Genomic DNA, 23,198 nt, shown 5'->3' on the forward strand with positions numbered 1-23,198 from the left:
GACCGATAAAGAATCACGTGTTTGATGTTCGTTCGTATTCCAGTTGGTTCCTTGTTTGTATGTCTTGTTCACGTTTGAGAACGTGACATTACGTACTTTGAATAACCAAAATTTACATGTGTTACGTGAATAACAATTATAAAAAACAACACACAAACGTTTCGTTTATATGGTTTTGCAGTATTGATTTATTAGTGGACATTAGGACTATCTCTTTCTGTCTCTCTATTACATCTGTGATAGCATGCTACCTTTAAGAACGTATTCGGTGAGTACTTACGAAAGAAGCGGATGCGTTCTTTCAGACAGGTGTCATAATCAGTAACATGAATTAAGGCTTGGCAATACCATAGTGTATCTTTATGTATATCGTTGTGAGTCTGACATACATTAAGACTACCAAACCATGAAAACCTTGAATTCATGGTTCAAGGTTATACGAATTTCAAATTATCTAACTTACAAGAACAAATCTCCGGCTGGTATTCATGTCAAAGCAGAGCAATGAAAGTTATTTTGAAGAATGAACAAAAATTGTTCAAACGACATCGCAAAATTTGATAAGGAACTATCAATGGCAGGATGATGAACATTTCTGGGCGATACCAAAGTCCTTTTCTAGGGTAGCTTAACCCGCACGATATACAAATAGCTATATCAATTTAAATTAAGCTCTTACCAGCTTAGAAAATAGTTAACTTCGTATAAGTTGAGTAAATACATACAATGCTGTTTCTTACATACACGTGTGTTTTTCGGTCAGATAAACGCCTCCTGTGGTGTTGAGGTAATGGTTGTTTAATACATTTAAAATAAGTTAAAATATACTTCAGTTTTAAGGTACCCTCGGATATATTACATATAATTAACATTTTGAATAATACATTTACACACCCCATGGTAATGTTATTTAACACTGGTACTAGTGCTGTAGTGTCACTTATATAAACGTCTGTGATATCCAAGTGATGTTTGTTATGTAACACTGGTCCTAGTTCTGTAATGTCAGTTATATACACGACTTTGATATCCAGATGATGCCCATTAAATAACTCTGGTGTCGGTTCTATAGTGTCAGTTCATGTACACATCTGTGGCATCAAGGTAATCCCTAATGACGTTGTAGCAGCAGTGGTACTGTTCCTACGATGTAATAAATTTTGTTCATTAGTAACTATTTCATCTTTGCAGGCAAAAACTTCCTCAATAGATACAAAAATGGAACAGGCCACATAATTAGTTTTATCGCTATATCAATATCAATATTAAAACGGTCATTGGTCTGAACAAAACTATCGTTAGCAATTTTTGCATTAATATCAATTTATTATGAAAAGCGTGGTTTGACATACAATCTTCATGTATTTGTCGAAGGGACCAGGGAACTATTAATTGATTTTTAGCGGTTATATAATGGTCTTCATCATGGTATCAAAGATAAGTGTAGAAATGGGAAAGTTATCATATAACAGTGTATAATACACTCTGCAGTACTGCATATTTTAACTCAGAATTATTCTACTTACGAAGCTGATAATAAATTCTGGACGTCTAGTTAGCAGCTGACGAGAAATCTGAAATATATCCACCTCGTCATCAATCTTCATTTGGTCTCTAGCACTGCTGATACAGCAGAACAGACCGCTCTGTGTATACCCATCTCTAAAATGTTAAGGAAACAAGTATATCATTGATATTTTCAATATATGAAGACTTTTTTCTAACTTGGAACCTTAAACTTAATAAAAGTTACCATGAAATTGACACTTTCATTTTTCTCAAGACAAAACCTGTTCATGCAAACGTTTTTTGACATTCATGACACTAAAAACATTGATATATGCAATAGAACTTACACAAATGTACAAACACTTTCTCAACTATCTAATCATAATTGTTGATCTTATAGTAAAACGAAATTATAATATAACGTACCGACACATGACAACTGTCGTCTTAGTATCATCCGATTTACGTCTACTGTCTACAAGTTCAAGTAGCTGCAGTAAGGTTGACGAATCCTGAGGGACTGGTGACTCTTGATTCCACCCGGATAGGTGAAACACTCGAATATTAGTGCTTAATTCACTGCTCTAAAATCAGTACCAAATTTTATTTATTCATTACTTGTGTACCATAATACGAAAAGTTATATTGAAATGTGATTCCAGTATAAAATGCACTAGATGTGTTCATCTTTTATGAAACGATTTCTTTTGGCATTACTGACAGCATAGAATGACGAAACAGCTGTGTGGTGCAGTAATTCGTTATTTGGCTCTACTGTATCTAGCTCTATGTTATTAAAAGGTGCTATTCACTTGCGTGTCTCTTGCACAAACTTTTAGATTGTTTAGCTCTACTGTACGTAACCCTATATTATTACTACCCTATAGTTCTTTGTAATGTAGAACATTTTACCTGATCCGTGATTGTTATTTCAAGCATATCAGTATTTGATATCGTTGACGATTTTCCCTTGTTCTCTAGTTGATAATCACCAATGACTTTACCTTCACCCTGCTCTGGAAGCCAGTCCTAGATAGAGAATAAAATTATGTCTGTATGGAATTTCAACATTGACTAAAAAACTGAGGTTTGAAAATACTATCCGTATATACGGATACGTTTCTGTTTATTTTACTTTAGTCTTTTATCTTATGATATTGTTGGGAAAAAACCCAGATTTTTGACACTTAATACGTAACTCTTTTAGTTACAGGTAGTAACATTAAGACATACATGAAAATTAGTTATAAAGTTGATAACGAAATTGATCTATACTTTCAAGTATAAATAATTACACAAGATGGAATTTGACTACCAAATAAAGTTTGCCCTCAACTTGGATAACTGCACGTTGATATGTTACACATTAGATTTTCAATGATCTATACACAAGTATGCTTCTGTATACTTACAATAGTGTACACAAGTATGTTTCTGTATACTTAACATAGTGTACACAAGTATGTTTCTGTATGCTCACCATGGTGTATACAAGTACGTTTCTGTAGACTTACCAGTGCACACAAGTATGTTTTTGTATGCTCACCATGGTGTATACAAGTACGTTTCTGTATACTTACAATAGTGTACACAAATACGTTTCTGTATACTTTCCATAGTGTACACAAGTATGTTTCTGTATACTTAACATAGTGTACACAAGTATGTTTCTGTATGCTCACCATGGTGTATACAAGTACGTTTCTGTAGACTTACCAGTGTACACAAGTATGTTTTTGTATGCTCACCATGGTGTATACAAGTACGTTTCTGTATACTTACAATAGTGTACACAAATACGTTTCTGTATACTTTCCATAGTGTACACAAATACGTTTCTGTATACTTACCACAGTGTACATAAATACGTTTCTGTATACTTACAATAGTGTACACAAATATGTTTCTGTATACTTACCATAGTGTACACAAATACGTTTCTGTATACTTACAATAGTGTACACAAGTATGTTTCTGTATACTTAACATAGTGTACACAAGCATGTTTCTGTATGCTCACCATGGTGTATACAAGTACGTTTCTGTAGACTTACCAGTGTACACAAGTATGTTTCTGTATGCTCACCATGGTGTATACAAGTACGTTTATGTATACTTACCAGTGTACACAAGTATGTTTTTGTATACTTACCATGGTGTATACAAGTACGTTTCTGTATACTTACAATAGTGTACACAAATACGTTTCTGTATACTTACCATAGTGTACGCAGGTACGTTTCTGTATACTTACAATAGTGTACACAAATACGTTTCTGCATACTTACCATAGTGTACGCAGGTATGTTTCTGTATACTTACAATAGTGTACACAAGTATGTTTCTGTATACTTACAATAGTGTACACAAATACGTTTCTGTATACTTAACATAGTGTTCACAAGTATGTTTCTGTATACTTACAATTGTGTCAGTATCTATGATGACAATAGTGGTACAGTCATGGTCCATTATCATTGTCAGTAGATCTACCACGGTGTCTTCCATAGGAGTCTGGGTGACGATATACCCAGTTTTGGACGTGTAGGACTGGAGAAAATTAGAATATTAACATTATTTCGAACTTTTCTTTGACATGATCATCTTTGGAACATTGTAAAGTCGCAAACTTCCGAATTGAAAACAATTGCCGATTTTTTTTTCTGTTGCTTTGATTGATTACTTTTGCCCACATTGGGGCCTTCTGGTTGTTTGCATTGATTGAACTAAGAACATTTGTATGATGATTATATTTGCACCTAAAATTTAAAAATTCAATAACCCTACTTTGTCCTTAGCACACAATCATAGTAAAGTATAGTACATTTTTGGTCGTTATGAAATATGGTAAAAGAAAAAGACATTTAGAACTGATATGATTCTTTGTTTCCATCATGCTCTTATTAATTCATGTGTTACCTTCCCTACACATATTGCCGTCGGATGTCGATGAATTAGACAAAATGTATCATATCGTCACAATTATACTCTCTACAATTATGTCGTTTCAATGATCACATTGTCACAGATACACAACAGATTAAGAAGAAAATCATATCTTCCTGATAAGTGTCCACGCTTTGTCCAAATGATACATATTTATGTACAAATGGCAGGCTATACAATATATAGATAATAGAATATTACTTACTGGTACCTCTACAGCATTAATGTAGTCTGTCCTGTTACTAGCCTGTGATAGGAGATACGCCCTGAACTTATCCACTAGACAAAGGAGAAAATAAAATAGTTTCAATATTACACAAACCGTCGCTGCGATAGTTCGAACAAAAGGGCGGGTAATAGAGCTGTTTTAAATGCTTATGTAACGTGAAATACATTATGCTAGGAAATGTATTTGGTACCTGCATATTTGCACAATTTCATGTTGATAATGGTATTAATATTATTAGTAACGTACCTGCTAGGACTGATAAGGTCTTATTCTTCGTCTTGTTGATAGGTAATAATGCAGCTTTACAATCAGTGTCATCGTACTTTGGCTTCATGACTTGTGTCAACTACATCCAAACAACAGGAAATAAAGCGTGATCGTAAAATTCACAAACAATGCAAGATTGTTTTTTTTTTGTTTTTTTTTTTTTTTTTTTTTTTTTTTTTTTTTTTTTTTTTTTGTTGTTTTGTTTTTTTTTTTTTTTTTTTTTGTTTTTGTTTTTTTATTGTTTTGTTTTTTGTTTTGTGTTGTCATGTATATAATTACGTTTAATATGTAGATCTAAGAGTTGAATTTATCTCCCTTTCTCTATCTATTTAACTCTCCTCTTTATTTAGTTCAAATAATATTATATATCATCTTTTTTCTCTATTCGTTTTATTTTTCAATCCGTATATGTGATCGTGGCCGGATTCGACCTTTAGATGAATACTCTATCTGATCTTGCTCACTTGGACGCTCCTTATTCTTCAAATACGCTTTTTAACGTTGGTAAGACGTCGATTTTTCCATTATTTTTATTATGGTAACTTCCGGTCAGAAATGTAGGAGTACGCTGAGTGTTGTTTTTGTTTTGGTGAGCGGTAGTCGTATTTTATTTCACCTAAGGATAAGTTTTTATACTCTTGCTGAAAAATTCAGGGTTTACATTTTCTTTTTCTATCGATGATTTAACGTGAGTAACATAACTGTTTTCGGCAAACAGTCTGGGTCTAAGGGATAGAATCAAAAGGGCTGATGTTTTTCTTATATAAAATATAGACGCTATCATATATATTGTTTTCATGTTACACATTTTACAACGCAACAGGAAAACGTTGTTAAAAGTGAATGGGTTTCAATTATAGCTTTAGTTCCTTTACATCCAGTGAAGTGGTGCTGCGATTTTTCTAAATAATAAAAGAAGGTGTGAGCAAAAAAAAGGGGTGACTTTTTTATTTAGCTTTGTAATTGTTTCAGGTCAGAATTATGACCATATCGTGGTTACAAACACTTTTTTTAATATAACTGGAATGTAGATAAGTGCAAAGGTTATTCCAGTAATTTGAAAATCTTGATATTCTACTTATTGCATTCTCTTGCAATAAAAAATTCTCTCTACTTGGAATCATATCAACACATGCCAACTTAGTTGATAATGAAATCTTCATTCTAATTCTACATTATACTTATCGAACTAGATTTTTCATCAAAGCTTTAAATCTTGTTGTTCAAAAGTTGTATAAAAATAGTTTTTGACATGAATTGGGAGTGGAATCCTTTAACAGACTAGAAGTGTGTATATGTGAAGGTTGTCATCATCATCATCATCATCATCATCATAAGCAGCAGCAACATCAGGAGCAACAGCATCAGCATCATCCGCATCCTCATCATCATAAGCATCATCATCATAAGGATTGCATGCAGGTGATGTTTTTGTGATTATCATGAATAACATAATGATGGTAATTATGATGATGAGGAGGAGGAGGAATAGGAGGAGGAGGATTGCATGATGAGTTTGGTTGATTTGATGATGATGATCTTGATGTTTGCATGATAATGACAAAATTATGAAGGTGTTTCATCATCATCAATATTCATTCATTCATTCATTGAGGATAGTGATATTGATAACTACAATGATGATGATGTTGATGATCATCATCATCATTAGCATTGATTGATTGATGATGATGATATTGATATTAGCATGACGATGACAGACTTTTAAGAAATAAACAATCATTACCTCATACTCTTTACGTAGTTTTGTTTGGTTCGTTGGGCCGCCATTGACGAGAGAGTTTAGTGTTGCATGGTACTTCATTCTAGGAATAAGTGCATCCGGCATATCAAAGGCTTCAACAAGGAGCTGATGTATAGCTATGTATTGATCCTATAAATATAAAGGTATAAACATTGCTTGCAAGTTTGGTGAAATTCAGAGAAAAGTTTGTGCAAATGATACTATAAACTGTCACGCTATCTACTGAGCAGAGAGTTCATTTAAGGACGTAACAATATCAGGAATAACAAAAAGTAGATTTGAACATTCACAACTGAAAAATCGATATTCACATTGTTTGTTGATTTAATGTTTGCATTCACTTTTTACATTTTACATATAAATCTTTCCACGTGTATAGCTTAATAAAAGTAATAGTCCAAGGTTTAGGAAGTGTAGAGCTACTATGTATCATTTGCGAAAAGGGGGATATTTAATTTATGGATGACGTCATTATTAAACTCACGGCTGTTTGAACCATATTTATCCTGTCCTTTCGCATGGTATTAACGTATTGCATAACGTCGATTCGTCCGAACTCTTTCCCGTAATCCAGAAGAGCATCGAGGGCAAGGAATGTTCCTGTTCTGCCTATACCAGCGCTGCGCATAAATTTATCTTTTATGAAATGTTCATTCTATATTTTGATAAAAAAAAAATACATCGGGCCGAACGAAATTGAAATTAAACATCTTTCTGAGCCACGAAACTGAAACAAATTACGCTTGTTTGAGGCGATAAAAGACAAAATTAGCGAAAAAATAGTCGACAATTACTGAATAACGCCATCGTCGATGCGAAAAACCTTTTACATGACTAAAATATTCCCCATATCACAGGATAATTAAGACATACATCTTTATCCAAACAAACAAAAATTATCAAACCTATGATAAACAGTTTATTTTTATGAATACTGTGTCAACACAATAACAAGATGTATATAGACTTCAGAATACATGGACAAGATTAAAAATAGAATAGTTTAAGAAGTCGACCCTTAAACATAAATCATTTTAGAAAACATCTTCTAAATACCAAAATCGTGTATAAGTATAGGAAGATAAGTGAACTTTCAATTTTCATGTTTACCTGCAATGAACCACCAACTTTCCTGTTAAGACATTCTGATATTGCTTTACGCGGCGATGGAATACGACAAGTTCATTAGGGTCCGGAGTACCATGGTCGGGCCACGTGATGTAATGGAACTGATGTATTTGTCGTGCTGATTTCGTCTGAATATATTGATTGTTGGTTACACATTAATATATAAACAAGTGGTGGTACTAGTTATTAATGGATCAAAGAACATGCAATTTAACATGGCTATTTTGATATATGTGTTATAACTTTCAATATGTAAGAACGGTGCAATGCTTTCTACATTTATGATTAGTACATACTAATTAATATCTCTTGCAATTAAAGTGACTTCTGATACTTATTCAGATGACCTCTTCGATGACCTGTTTACCATCTTTTACCATTTGTTTTATTCATTTATTTATTTATTATAATTATTGTTTATTTTAGTACAGTTGTTACCTTCTTTTCTGTTACTGTAAGATCTCGGATGACATAAAAGGCATAAGATCGTTCCCTATCCAGGATAATGTTGAAATGTGTTGTCGACAATGGTTGTCCCTCATCAGGCCAGTATTTATCACACTTGTGCTGAAAATATATTATAAATAATGCAAATGACTCAGCATGACTGAATACATTATAAATGTATTATGATAGTTTTTTAAGAACATATTTTTGGATTGAAATATTTAGCGATGTTCCTTTTTTATGAAAACTTATATATTAAATTATGATTTTGAAATACTACAGCGATCAGACCTTAACTGCTAACTGTACTGTGATGCTTTTATGCGGATTATGACTCTGTATGATACCTTTGCTCCTTCTATTAGGTTGGTCAACATGACAATTTTGTTAGTCTTAAGTTGCCAAACCATACGCCAGAAATCGTTGACTGTCCCAGGCCTTGGACCTGCACAATAGGATTAATAAGCGTCAGAGAAAATAATTGTCACATCTTATTGGAGTATCATCATTATTATTGAACAAGTTTTTTAAACTGTATCAGATTGTTTTCAGTGTTGTGAAAGTAATATGTCACTGTTTTACATAAATAGTACATGGTATCGAAAACCCTTATTTGTGAATTTTTGCGATTATAAAGTAAACGTTTTTTGTATTATTTCATTTCATAAACTTACCTTGTGTCGCGACATATTCTGCAGTTTTTGTGACACTCTGTAAGAAAGAACATTAAATATTAATATAAATATTGTGATATTATTACCGTTTCATTTCGAACATTTCATTTTTAAACATGAACAAATAATCAATGAAGCATGTAAATGGATCTATAATTATAAATAAAATGCAACAAAACTTGTTTTCATGAAAACAATTTCAAAATCCATGTTTAACTGGCGATTAATATTAAAACGTATTACTGACATCAATATAATTGGCATTGATGTAGTCCGAGTGCGGATCCTTTCCAACAGAATCAAGAACCACTCGAGAATGGTCATCTGTGAAAAGAAATCGTTAAATAATATAAATATAACAAGAGACCTTCTAATACGCACATAATACACATTTCTTTCTGTTACAGTACGTGTACCAATATACATGTACTTAATCTTGAAATAAGGTATAATGAGTTAATCGTTAAAAATCTGAAAGTCATAACTGAAATTAATTTGTACTTACAGGGAAACGTGGTCTTAAATCGATTTTTGGTTTTATTTTGTGGAAGCATTCCAATCTTATGCTCGTGCAAATCCCCAAATGGTATTGACTAGAGTAAACATAAAATATATGTTTTAAGATTCCTCAATAATCTAGGTCAAGTGACAATGGTAATATCATTTAAATTTTAAAAATGGATAAGAAGATTAAGAAAAGAAGAATAACAGTGTATTCCCAATTTGAATCTTCAGTGAGTAAATTCATATACATTTTTATTCATTTTGTCAACAAATATCGACTGTGACTATATGTACATATATTATCATTATTATTATCTATAATTTTTTTCATTATCTTTTATTTTTTTAATGTATGAACAACATCTTACCTTGTATTCATTCTCAAACGCTTTCGACTTATTTTGCATCTTAGTAAGTACCAAAGATTTCAGTTCAGAGACAGGAAATCCAATAGGACCAGAATTATAGTAGATGTTTTCATCAGTATCTGATTTCATGGTTACTTCTTCGGCATTGACATATACGTTGGCGGAGTCTTTTGGTGGTTCGACTGGTTCATCGTCAGGCACTATAAATATAGTTTCATTAGTCTTATCTTCTTGTTGTAATTTGTTTTAAAATGAATATCGAGTTATCTTTATATTTTGTTATCCATTACTTGATGACAGAAATGTGAGAATAAGAAATATCACCTATGGAATTGTTGACGTTTTTATCTGGAATGTCACGGCCAGCACGTGAGTTCATCTGCTCTAAGGGTTGGTCGTACACCTTTTTATCGTAGTCTTTGTGATGCCTTATATCATCAAAGGAGTCCCGTTTACTGGCACTCAATCGACGCCTGTAACAGATAATATTTGTTAAAAAAAATTTTCCCCGGAAATGTGGTCGGTTGTTTTTGCTTGTGATATATTACTTCATATAACTATCATTAACACAAACATGATATAATATAAAATATTTCAAATTCACTGAAATAATGTCAAATATTGGTATATGTTATGAAGACGTATGACATGTAAATAATAGACAGTAATACAGTATTAAAATCAACGACGTAACAAAAGAAAGCTTTATAAATAAAGTATTGTAAAAAGCACAAAGAAAATATGCTAAGTTATTATGAAAGTAATGTCAGCATTTTCAGCAGAATATGAAACTTTTATAATTTTATTCAACTTTGATAACTCCAGAAGAAACAACAAACATTGTTGATATGAATATGAACTGTAATTCCATAAATACCTGTCACTCTATACCAAATTACTAATTTATAAGACATTACTTCCTAAATTCTGCAGTTTTGCTATATATATAGTTTTCTGAACGTGATTAGTAATATGTTTTACCACCTTCTGATGAAGATGACAATAACAATGCCGATGACAAGGACAGCAATCACGCCTGCTATAGGTCCGACGATCGCCCCTACATCTGTAGTCGGCGCATTACCTTCCGACCTCTGGGCTTGTTCTGGTGAATATGAAGATAAATTGCACAATGCTAGGATACCTTCTTTGTTCATATTTTGCACTAGTTATATGGAATTTGAGTTTGAGTTATGATCATGTTATCATGTTGGTATTTGATATTTTTTCTTAGCAAGTATACCTAGTTCTTTTTGTATACAGGAAATGCAGGTAAAATGTTTGCTGACATGAATCAAGTCATTGGTTGCCTGACCTACAGGCACAATGATATGCCTGTCATTTAATTCTTGAAGTTTGGATTTGATGTCAGGATCAAAGAACACTGACCTGTGTCTCGTTTCCATAGAATGAGGGAAAACCAATTAGTAGTTGCTGACAGTGAACGAAAGTTAACGTTAGGTTAACCATTGTTAATATAATGGATAATTATGCTTCAAATCAGTCTGCCTATCAGATTTAGGTCTCTAGAGTCACAAACTGTCGCTAAACCGTTGGGTTTTATAACTTAAACTGGATATAAAATTATAAGAATTACTTGTTTCACAGAAACTTCCTTGGTATCCAGGATCACACGCAGTCACACACAGACCGGAGACTTGTTGACAACTACTACAGTGGCCACACGACATATTGCAACTCGTTCCGTAAAGTCCCAGCTTGCATTCTTTTGTGAAACAAAACAATCAAAAGTTTTTATTTCTGAGAAAATGGGATGATGATTTAAAACAAATACATTTTATTACATTATTAAAGGAAAATTTTGCGAAGAAAAAAATGTATCAATACATTCATTCAGGTTTTACAAAAAATGCTTACGTGTACATTCGCCGCTTTCTTGGTGACATTCAGAACAATTGGTGTTGCACGGTATCGAACAGTTCGTCCCGTAAAATCCACCAACACAACCTGCTGTTATAATGAATTTCCATTAAACATCAAGACATGGATATTACTGTTTGATGTGCTGCTGTACGAATTGAGATTTTAATTTCAACCAATTTTATTGACAGAAAGCAAATGTCAGTTGAATTGGACATCGGGTATATCCTATCTTAGTCATCGTCTTTTAGTTACAACAGGTAGTACAGAAAAAGGAAAGTAAGAACGAAATATGTTACATACATGTATATGCATTTATGTGATAGAGTTAAGGGGGAGTTACTCCTTGATGTTTATTCATTAGATAAACTACATACACATAAGTAACGCATCGACTAGGGATATTTAATTTGATCAATTTATTTAGACCATAACATGAGTGATATTAGAAATTGTACAACGTTTTACTGTTACTCATACATGGTTAACTGGTAAATATAAACATTTGGTAATACTGGATTTATCCTCCAAGAATATACAGATCATAAACAGTCCATACACTTATACACACCGGCCATACACTAATGAGGACAAGAAGCCAGTTTTATCAAATAAATATTTATGATTTAATGATTGAGAACCTGAAGGTACGTACTGTAAATGATTAGGTCAATTTGAATTCTGCAAATAGGAATAAAGCACTTGTTTTGAGGTCAAACTAGTGCAACAGAATGAATACAATATGGCTTTCAGTTTGTTCTCAAAATGTCATGGTAACGAAATAAACAGTAAAAGCGTATAAAATGCATATGAATAACATTCATGTAAGAAATATATATATTAGATATTCCATCAACATCACTTCATGTTATAGTATAGCTATTCAAATACAACGAAGGAAGAATATTTTATAACTTGTGAATGACACGTTTCCCTTTGATTTTATAGCGGTTGACATACTATATACGTCATTCACTTGTGTTTGTATTTTTTGTTTTTTATCCACACCTCCCACATCTGACATGTATTGGAGACGTATTTAAAGCAATGTCATTACAGATATTTATGTAAAAGAGCAAACAAAGACGCCTTTTGTGTAACAGCTTATAGAATTAAACAGAACTGTCTGATATACTTACCTGAACAGGATGCTGAGTTCTTATCACATACTCCGTTTAAGCAGTTTGAGGGACAATCCAATTCACATGTAGCACCACGCTTTGTAGGAATACAGGCTGTAATATCGTTAGAGGTATGTAAAATTAGATACAGTTTTATACATATCGAATTAATCTCAATGGACCATATTATATTATATTATAAAATGTAGTTGTATATTATTTTTACATGATCAAGCATATTTGTTAAGACTGGTAAAGGATGCAAGGAGACGAATCCCTGATAAAAAATAGAACTATTTTGTTGAAACATGCGTATCGACGAGTTCATACATGGTGGTTCTGCAACTCATATTGCTTCTACTGACAAAGAAAGGTCAGTATTTTTTCATGTCCTATTGATCAAAGTAATCTAGAACATCTTTGGATAAGTAGGTAAAGCAAATGGCCATAGTCTGTCATTAAACTACATTTAGACTATCAGTTCTCCTCTCTCTAAGAGGCATAAAATGAGTAAATGAAATACATTACGTTACTAACTGGAAAACTGATATTTATTTATCCGCCATAATGTGATGATGTAAGTTAGATAGAGTTCATGACCTTGGGATTTATCATGTTTGTTTAGTTCATGGCACACGTACAAGTTATCAATTTTACACTAACACCAGTGTAACTAGACATATATGTAGTAATACGATACATAGGGTAGATTACCTAGAATAAGTTATAGTCGAAATGATTCTAAGCAATATGTAAATAAAGGTCATAACCTCCACATGTAAACTATATACAGCCAAGTGTAAAAGCTACTTGCCAATACAGAGACCTGTGTCTCGAGTACACACATTGTCTTGACAATTCATCGGACAATTTTCATCACAAGTGTTTCTATATTTTCCAGCAATACATTCTGTAAACAAGACATGAATAGCTGAATGACTTTTTATTCGATAGTACATAAATCTGAACCTGCATCGACCAAACACAACGATGCTGAAGTTATGCACTCAATATTTTTCTTAACAATGGAAAGTCCACTGGTATTTTCATTAACCCCAACAGTTGATATTGATATATTTTGTTTTTCACTACTTCTTGGCACTGTTTGTAAGAACCCGTCGGTGATATTGTTAGTTCTGCATGCAACAATGTATGGTCGTAATTGTAAAAGTCAGTATTTAACATACGCGTACAAATCAAAATAAATGTTCCAATCTACATAAAATGAGTTTTGTATTGTTTTTTTTTCGTTATATCCAAAAACAAAAACATCTCTTTTTCAAATCTTAAACTCATTCACTTTTAGAAAGGTGTGAAAATGATATCAACACAAAGTACAGGCATGTTAACGGAATCATATTCCATACCTAAATTCAATAAGACTATGTCAAACCATGAACAAAAGAAAGAATTACAGACCGCGTATACCTACGGTGTAAGCGAAAACATTATCAACTTGCATCATTCAAAACCATGCATTGTGTCTGTCATTTACTGACACCATATATACCACAAAAATGGTATAATATAATCACTTGAACCTTATCGATGACGAGGCTGTCATGAAAAAAACCGACGAAATATCAGACAAAGGCAGCTGCAACCCGATAAATGTTTACAATTCTTGATACATTTCCGGATGGTTTGTGAGAAATCTGTACTCCTCTTTTTCCCTCTATATATGATGTGGTTTGATTAAAAACATTGATATATCTACTCGGAGTATGCCTGGGCTCGTTATTCGTGAATTCATTCAATGTATAGATCATTAGGTAACTTTTACAACGATACTGAAATGCACATTGAGTAGACTATTAGTAGATTACTATTAGTTTTTTTCTCTATATATGCTTCTCGTTTTCAAGGTTGACTACACATGTAATTACGATCGCAATTAATTCTTATGTCATTAATGATTGCCTTTCTTCCTCCTTCATTTGGATTATCATAAACTGTTAATAAATTTTTCCTGAAAAATTTCATTATGATATTCGGAGCCCCCGTTTTGTGTATTTGGATAATGGCAGTCATTGCAAAGATTTCTCTTACTGGAAATGAGTTTTTAAAGTTTCCTTTTACCACAAACAATTTTTTATCCAAATATTTGATTTGGAGCTATCTACTTACCACCACAAAACCCTGTGTCTCTAGCACATAACATGTCCTTACAGGTAATAGAGCATTCCAATTCACATGTTATACCATGCCGTCCAGCAACACAATCTGGGTAAATGGAAGACATTCAGCATTGCCTTTAACTTCATTATATAACGTCTTTATAATATTAAATATTCCAACATCTTTGGATAAACGTGTTATCTCCCGATAATTTAGTAAGGTTTTAAGAAGTATATCCGTACTAAGTGAGTCTGCAACGCTATGGTCAATGGTTAAAATGTTGTAAGGGAAAATCGGAGAAAACTAGCCACCCGTCGCCTGTGTAGAATGCATTCAATATATCTGCATTCGCCTTTCCGTGTCTGATGATTCAGTTAAGTGTCTATATCATAAACAAGTGTAGTTATAGGATCACTATCGTGTTTACGATACTACACATGACTTTTGATCCGTGGACGCATAAAAGGTCTAATGATACCACTATCCACTGGTTCATTGCTACAACTGTACGTTAACATTCCAATGTACATGAAATATGAAGTGATTACTGTAAACGAGGATATTTACACGTGGGTGAAATTTACACTAAATACGCGGAAGTCATTCAGCCACGAAAATTTCACCAACGCATATGAATTTGTGACTTATTTAACACATATGTTATATATATATTTAAACAGGCAAAAGTTCGTCAATTACAAATAGTGTAGATTGTCTCTTGAAATCATGACCCCACTCCATCCCCAGCGGAAATAACCATATTTACCGTGTGACAGTATGCTATATTTATGCGTTATCATTGTTAAAATAATAGGGAAATGTCATTCACCTGTACAGTATCCCGTGTCCTTGGCACACAACCTGTCCTTACAGTTTACAGAACAGTCCAGAGAACATATCAAGCCATATTTCCCATTGACGCAGTCTGTAAACATAGAACAAAGCAGCAGCGAGTTATAGTCAACATAAAACACCGACTTGTACATCCCGCAAAATCAACGTGGTAGACTTATGCAAGAAGTGATAAAGAAATCGCCATTTCACCTCGTAGTTGTGGAAAGGCACTCACCGGTACAGAATCCGGTGTCCTCGGCACACAACCTGTCCTTACAGTTTACGGAACAGTCCAGAGAACATAAAATGCCATACTTCCCATTAACGCAGTCTGTAAACAGGACAAAGTGGAAATGTGTTATAGTCAACATAAAGTCACCTTCTTGTAAATCCTGTCACATAAAATGAACAGACTTACAGAGAAGTAAAAAGGAATGAACCGTGTTTTGTGAATTGCATGAAACATGTATCCCAATCCATTTCACTGCACGTTGAGGGGAATTTACTCACCAGTACAGAACCCAGTGTCCTTGGCACACAACCTGTCCTTACAGTTTACGGAACATTCTTGATCACACGTATCGCCGTGCCTTCCAGAATAACATTCTAGAATTATAGAGAGTATATTAAATCTTCTTTATCATATTATGTAATTGTGATTTTAACATTTATATAATGCATGTTTTGATATCTGTTGAGACATTCTTCGCTATCTGGATGATTAAACAAAAGACACAGAAGTCAGTTGTCGATTTAAGATGTAGAGTAAGACACAGTAGAGTCAAATAATGTTGGACCAGTATGCCACTTTCAGAATCCACCTATTATATTAAGTTTCAAATTTTGATTTGATAGTTAGTTCTGACACTAGTAAGGACACGGAAGGCAATACCGACTAAAATCTACATTTATTTACGATGTTTGTTCCTGTCTACGTTTGCAAACTATATCACAAAATTATATACACCTATTTCATATTTACAATGTATGTTCCTGTCTAAGTTTGTAAACTATATTACAAAATTATATACACCTATTTCATATTTACAATATATGTTCCTGTCTAAGTTTGTGAACTATATTACAAAATTATATGATCTCGGATTGTGAAACTATACATCCCACAGAGTAATGATACAAAAGCATTGATTTCAGATCTATCCAAACTGGCATCAATAAGAGAGGTGTGAAAAAGGTATTAAATAGAATAAGACTTCTCTCTTGTTGAATCAAAGTTCTTGTGTTGCTGAGTGAGAGAAATCTCCCATTCATCTCTTTGAAATAAAACTGTTATTCATTGAGAAACAAGGAGTGTCTCTATGTCATTTACACTAGTGAATGAAATAATATAAATACCAAAACAACTTCCAGAATCCTTATCACACAGGCTATTTTTACAGTTCGTTGAGCAGTTTCTGTCGCATACAACGCCATATTTACCAGGGGAACAGTCTAGAAAGTAAAGCATAAGAATTTTTCAGTTTTATACGAATGATAAAATGTGTTCTATTTCATATGTTTAGTAACTAAAATTTAAGAATTTTTCAGTTTTATACGAATGATAAAATGTGTTCTATTTCATATGTTTAGTAACTAAAATTTCTAGGAGAATGTGTAGCATCGATAGTAAGAACTTACTGTTATAAATAACAAATGCGTGGTTGGATGTCGATGACCTTATATAAAATCAAAGAATGGCAGTTGATAGTAAATCTCTGATCAGATGTACACTTTACAAGACATATTTGTAGTTTATCCCGAAGAAACTATTTTGAAACGCTTGCGGTACTGCCGAAAGAGCAAATACTTAATATATACTCGGCGCCAATGAAAACGCAACACTAAAATTTTAGACATAATATATTCTTCACAACAAGGATTAGATTCTTATTCTGCTGTATTTAGCCACAACACAATGCACTACAAAACTAACGAAATAATGGTCGAGTAATATCAACTCCTTGTCGTACCACAGGGCATTGTCGTAAAAGCATGAGTTTGCACGTCGGCGCTCTAAAGTGCGTTATATCCTTGCTCACTCACTACTAGTGAACACTGTAGTTACAGGCAGACATTTTTCCGTCATCAATTTTTTTAAATTGTCATCATTATTTGCTACAAATGCCTCGACTGACAGACAATGAAAGACACGAAGCTCGGGGTATGCTGACAGGAGGGCTATCTCAGAGGGAAGTTGCCAGGAGAATGGGTTGTTCTGCTTCCACAATCAATCGACTGGCAGAACGAGTGCGACAAACCGGATCCGTGAGAGATCGACCTCGTCCGGGGCGACAGAGAGTGACGACGCCAAACCAGGACCGTTACATTCGACTTACATTCGACTAAGTCACCTGCGAGATCGTTTTCAAACCGCGACAAGAACGGCTAGACAGACGATAGGAAGTCATGGCAGACGTTTGTCAGCCTTCGCACAGCCGGATTAGCGTCGCGCCGTCCATTTAGAGGAAACGAATTGACTCAAATTCGCCGTCAAAATCGTCTAAATTGGACAAGACAGCGCCGATGATGGACCCAACGTCGGTGGGCTGGCGTCCTGTTTACTGACGAATCGAGATTCCGCCTCAGAGGAAATGACGGTAGAATTCGAGTGTGGCGACGTCGAGGTGAAAGGTTTTTGGACTGCTGTGTAACGGAAACGGATAGGTGGGGAGGTATCTCTTTTGCATACCGTACCCCTCTAGTAATTATTGACGGCAATCTAACAGCACAGCGCTACATCAACGAAGTCTTAACTCCTGCTGTTCCATTCTTTGCTGGACACCCAAACGTAGCGTTATTACAACAGGACAATGCACGACGACATACCGCTCGTATCACTACATACTACCTTCAACATCAGAACATCGCAACCCTCCCGTGGCCCGCGTTTTCCCCGGATCTTAGTCCGATCGAGCATCTTTGGGACCAATTGGGTAGGGCTGTGAGAGAGCGACCACAACAGCCCCAGACGCGTCGGCAGCTTGAAATCGCTCTTCAGGAAGAGTGGAGGAACATTCCTCAAATCAAAATTCAACGCCTTATTCGGTCAATGCCTCGAAGATGCCGCGCTTGTGTCGCTGCAAATGGTGGCCACATTAGAACGTGGTAATTTTGATTTTGGGGGTATGGACATTAGTCACTGGAAATCAAAGTATTCCCATGATGTAGTGCTGATTGCATTGAGTGAATTTTGTTATGGACATAATCAACTTTTAGGTATTTTATTAAATATTGTATTCAAAACTATAATTGGTAAATTTTGACAGTAATTTAAAGGTGTTGCGTTTTCATTGACGCCGAGTATACTTCTGTAAAAGTTCAAGCACTTACTACTGAGACTAAAAGAACTTTGAAAGCACACAAAGAAACAGAATAGAATAAAGTCGTCTTACATTTAAAAATGGCAAAAAGTGCTTGTGCATACCATATATAGTTGTTACATGTAATCAGCAGACTTGAAAGTGACTTACATAGACAAGAACCAGTTATCGGGTTACAGTTTCCGCCGTAACAGCTTCCCGGGCACACTTCATTACAGTTACCGTTTCCGTAAAAACCTGTTGCACATCCTTGGACAGAAAATATTTAAGAAAGATGAGAAAGTTACAAAAAGAAGGAACTAAAATAGACAAGGACAATTCCACTTTACTTTCAACTATTATTATCATATCATTCTGTCGTTGCGATAAAGGATAATTGAAAGTCACACAACAGTAGTTACTATAGTGTCTCATAAGCCGATATCGGCTGGGTATCACTTTTATTAATAACTGTTCAATATTGTTTTTATTACTATGTACTGTGATATGTGACACTCAAATAAAATATATTGATTGATTGATTGATTGATTGATTGATTGATTGATTGATTGATTGATTGATTGATTGATTGACTATTGATACTGGCATTGACTTTACTAAAATATTCATTCATTCATTCATTTATTAATTTATTTTTATTAACTATTCGTGTATTCATTTATTATTATCTATTCTTTCGTGTATTTATTTTTATTCTAATATTCGAAAACTGTTAACTTGGCCCTTAAATGCATTTAAACATACAAATCAGTCGTGATATTAAACAATCAAACATCTGTTGATCTTTAGTTATCGGCATTATAACAATAGTGTATAACGGGCGAAAGTTACACTTAAACGAAATAAAAAAAATAAAACAGGATCAAACTTAATTAGATTGACCAGTAAGGACTCTTTTTAATCTATAAATAAATAAAATTATTTTTATCGGTTTTAACTGTTAATCGATATTCATATTTATTACGGTAAGGAAATCGGAAACTAAATCAAGCTAGATAATTCCAAGTCTTTTCAAGGAAAAACTTACCAAGCACTGTTACCTCGCACAGCTCCAGTACAGCGCTATTTTCATACCATTCGTAACGTTTTGGGGTACTTCTGTAGTTGTAGATAGTTACATACCGACCTACATACGGACATGAATGAATCACCCCCAACGATACGGCTTCTCTAGTGCTGCTTTTGTCCTCAAAACAGAGGACACCCTGTGTTGGAGAATCGGTGGTATTGGATACATAAAGATGGTATCCTGCCAACCGCTGCTGAAAGTTTGCTATAAGCAAAAATTTGAAATGAAATCAACATGTTTATATGTAATTTTATCTTCAATGGGTTTCAGTTTAAAATGCCATTTTCGTGTATGCTATCATAGTAATCCACTTTCCTTCTTATTTTTTTCGAAATTCGGCAGTACCAACCGTCATGGCCATCTATATTGAAATTATGTTTATACACATTCGGTGTTACCTCTTTAAACGAAAACCTATACGATGCCAAATGGATTTCATTAAAAAGTAGGTGAAATAGAAGTAACATTTTACTGTGTGGAGACGACCTACAGTCACCGATGAAACTATGACGTATTATCGAAATCTTTAATAACAACAGCTTGGATCAATAAGGGAAATTAAAAACATACATAATCATCAATTTCCTGCTTCCTCAAGGATGGTATTGATGAAATTCAAAACACTTTAATACTCTTTTTACTTTAAACCATGAATTACTCTGTTAATCATCTGAGTATGAAAATAGTGTGATGAAAAGTGATGTATAACAAACAATTAGCAATATATGTGTATATTGATGAAGAAACTACTACCAAATCAACCACTTATATGGGTCTATGATTTACTCCGGACAACATGACACATTAATCCCCGACGGAAGGAGGGCTTATTTAGAAATCCATGTCGTATTTACATTTGTATTGTTTAGAATATGACCTAGCTGACAATGGCTTTCTACTTCGTCCTTGTTTGCTTATAAATAAATGAAGTGCATATGATTGATTTCCAAAATACAACGCAGTTTCAAGTGATGTAGATGAGGAAAGAAATCCAATTTTCTAAAAGAAAAATGGTCAATCGCTCTCAAACTTTTGAACTCATTAATTTAGAGCAACACTGCTTTCTGTAATATGTGGTATAACTTACCTCTGTAAATTATTTCGATAGTGGTGATGGTGCTTATCTGACCCAAATCAACTCGCCACCATACTGTTTTTGGACCAGGAGAAGCCGTGTGTGTACAGCAGCCCGAAGTTATTAATGTATTTCGACAAGTGTCTACAGCCGCACTTGCCAGCCATTGATTGCTGAACAAATTACTACTTTGTGCCGCTGACTTAAAAGCCGACAGATCTCCTGGAAGATAAAATAATGATACATATTCTTCTTTATTTATTGTAATATGGATCTTTGCTGAGGTTAATACGTATTAACAGACCACGATCATTATGTCATCTACAGCAATGTAAGTATATAAGATATGTGACATGGATTATAGAAATGTAAGAATAATAAATAGATAAAAAGGAGTTAGCGTTTGGATATGTACAATGCTAATACGAATTATTTTTTGGAAATGTATCATATCTTATTTTCTGATATTATTATTATCTTTGCATTTACCCTACCTCCGCATGTCATTCGAATGGTTGCGGAATGTTCACTGCCTACAATATTAAGCTTTATTAGTTTTAACTTATCATTCTTCCAGCACATCAGGGTGAAGGAAAGAAGTGGTTTACCTTTTGGCTTTGATTTGACAATTGAAAAAGGTATAGAATAAGGCCATGATTTAGACAACTAGAGGGAACTGAAACGAAATGTTGACACCAAATTAATATCATGTAATTAATGTGTGGTTATAAATAACTGGATACTTAATGCATGAAGTTACTTAAATGTTATTTAAATTTTCACAATATGGAATCACACAATCATCTCAATCGAAATCTTTATATGATACTATATAGAAAACCCATACGCTTAACCTGCAAATATCTATGATTCAATTCATCCCATGTCCATAATTAATATTGCTTGGAATGTACCTTACAATTGAGATTTTAATTCATCTATGTAAATGTTTATTTATCCATACATATTTTAGTGAACAAATAGCATTTCAAGTTATTTAGAACGAAATATTTCATAACAATATATTAATTGGTCAGAAATTATTATACGGTATTTTAATGAGTAACCATTTCATTTGAGATTAAAGAAAGCAAGTCTTATAAGTTATTATGTTTGCAAGCCTTGGCAAGCCAGAACTAAAATTTCGCGTTGGTACATTAAAAAGTGACATTTCGACAGGTTTTAAAGTAAACAATTTTTGGACAAAGTCAAACGGAGGTGTGCATTTTGTCCAATCTCAATTCATGACTTAATTTCTTCATATTGACATTACAAACGATTTCTGACTAACGCGTTCAGTGTGCAAAAGATCCAGGGTGTTTGATACATACAAACATATATTAAAAGGGCGAATTGATGGGATTACGGACCCGCCGCTGTATATTTAATTACCGCATCCGGTTACCACAGAAGCATTTCTAGCCAGGACATAACATACATTGTTTTCATATATTCTGACAACAATGCATATACATAGTTATAAGATTATGTTGCAGATGAAAACTTCTCCTAGCTAAAGACTGTGAATACCTCCAGTCATTTCCTGACATAAACATTTCTTAGACAAAATTAGAAATTAAGGAAAACAAATTAAGTAATATTGAACAGTATTTTTCAAAAACATTATCGTTGTTTAGACAGGAAATAATTTTGAAAATGTCGAACTTAATCCTAGATAAAACCGCCGAATATTGTACATTCAAGAGCAATTACTATAAGCATTGTATTTTAATTACAACACCATAAGATCTCAACTATTTTCTCCAACCAGGAAGTAAATTCTACTGTATGATTGCACTTCATATCAACTATAAACCTGATGTCTGATAGTTTTTGTTTAGTGAAAATGTTTAAATCACTCACCTTCAGACCTGCTTGTGCTGAATATAAAAGAAAGAATAAAACAGACATCTTTACTTAGCACGACTCTTCTTGTCCACAT

The 23,198-nt window shown here is 33.7% G+C and overlaps 1 protein-coding gene across 1 annotated transcript; it reads right to left on the minus strand.

Annotated features, from left to right (window-relative positions):
• Positions 1–178: 178 nt before the first annotated feature.
• LOC132553460 (receptor-type tyrosine-protein phosphatase kappa-like) lies at positions 179–23,198 on the minus strand. Its single transcript, XM_060217707.1, has 30 exons — positions 23,120–23,198; positions 21,269–21,478; positions 20,140–20,385; positions 19,262–19,360; positions 17,148–17,243; positions 16,302–16,397; positions 16,027–16,122; positions 15,787–15,882; positions 14,967–15,062; positions 13,654–13,749; positions 11,716–11,805; positions 11,435–11,563; positions 10,822–10,942; positions 10,162–10,310; positions 9,838–10,037; positions 9,471–9,558; positions 9,213–9,289; positions 8,966–9,002; positions 8,639–8,736; positions 8,283–8,411; positions 7,827–7,972; positions 7,201–7,336; positions 6,699–6,845; positions 4,931–5,030; positions 4,661–4,734; positions 3,934–4,059; positions 2,422–2,538; positions 1,936–2,093; positions 1,527–1,662; positions 179–1,143 (listed from the first exon to the last, which is right to left on the minus strand). The coding sequence occupies exons 1-30, from the start codon at positions 23,196–23,198 to the stop codon at positions 1,075–1,077; spliced, it is 3,537 nt and encodes a 1,178-aa protein (XP_060073690.1). The 3' UTR covers positions 179–1,074.

This window comes from Ylistrum balloti, unplaced genomic scaffold (genome assembly GCF_031769215.1).
Source record: "Ylistrum balloti isolate Yb309-2 unplaced genomic scaffold, AGI_CSIRO_Ybal_v1 Utg370330, whole genome shotgun sequence".
In the NCBI taxonomy this organism is placed as follows: Eukaryota; Metazoa; Mollusca; class Bivalvia; order Pectinida; family Pectinidae; genus Ylistrum; species Ylistrum balloti.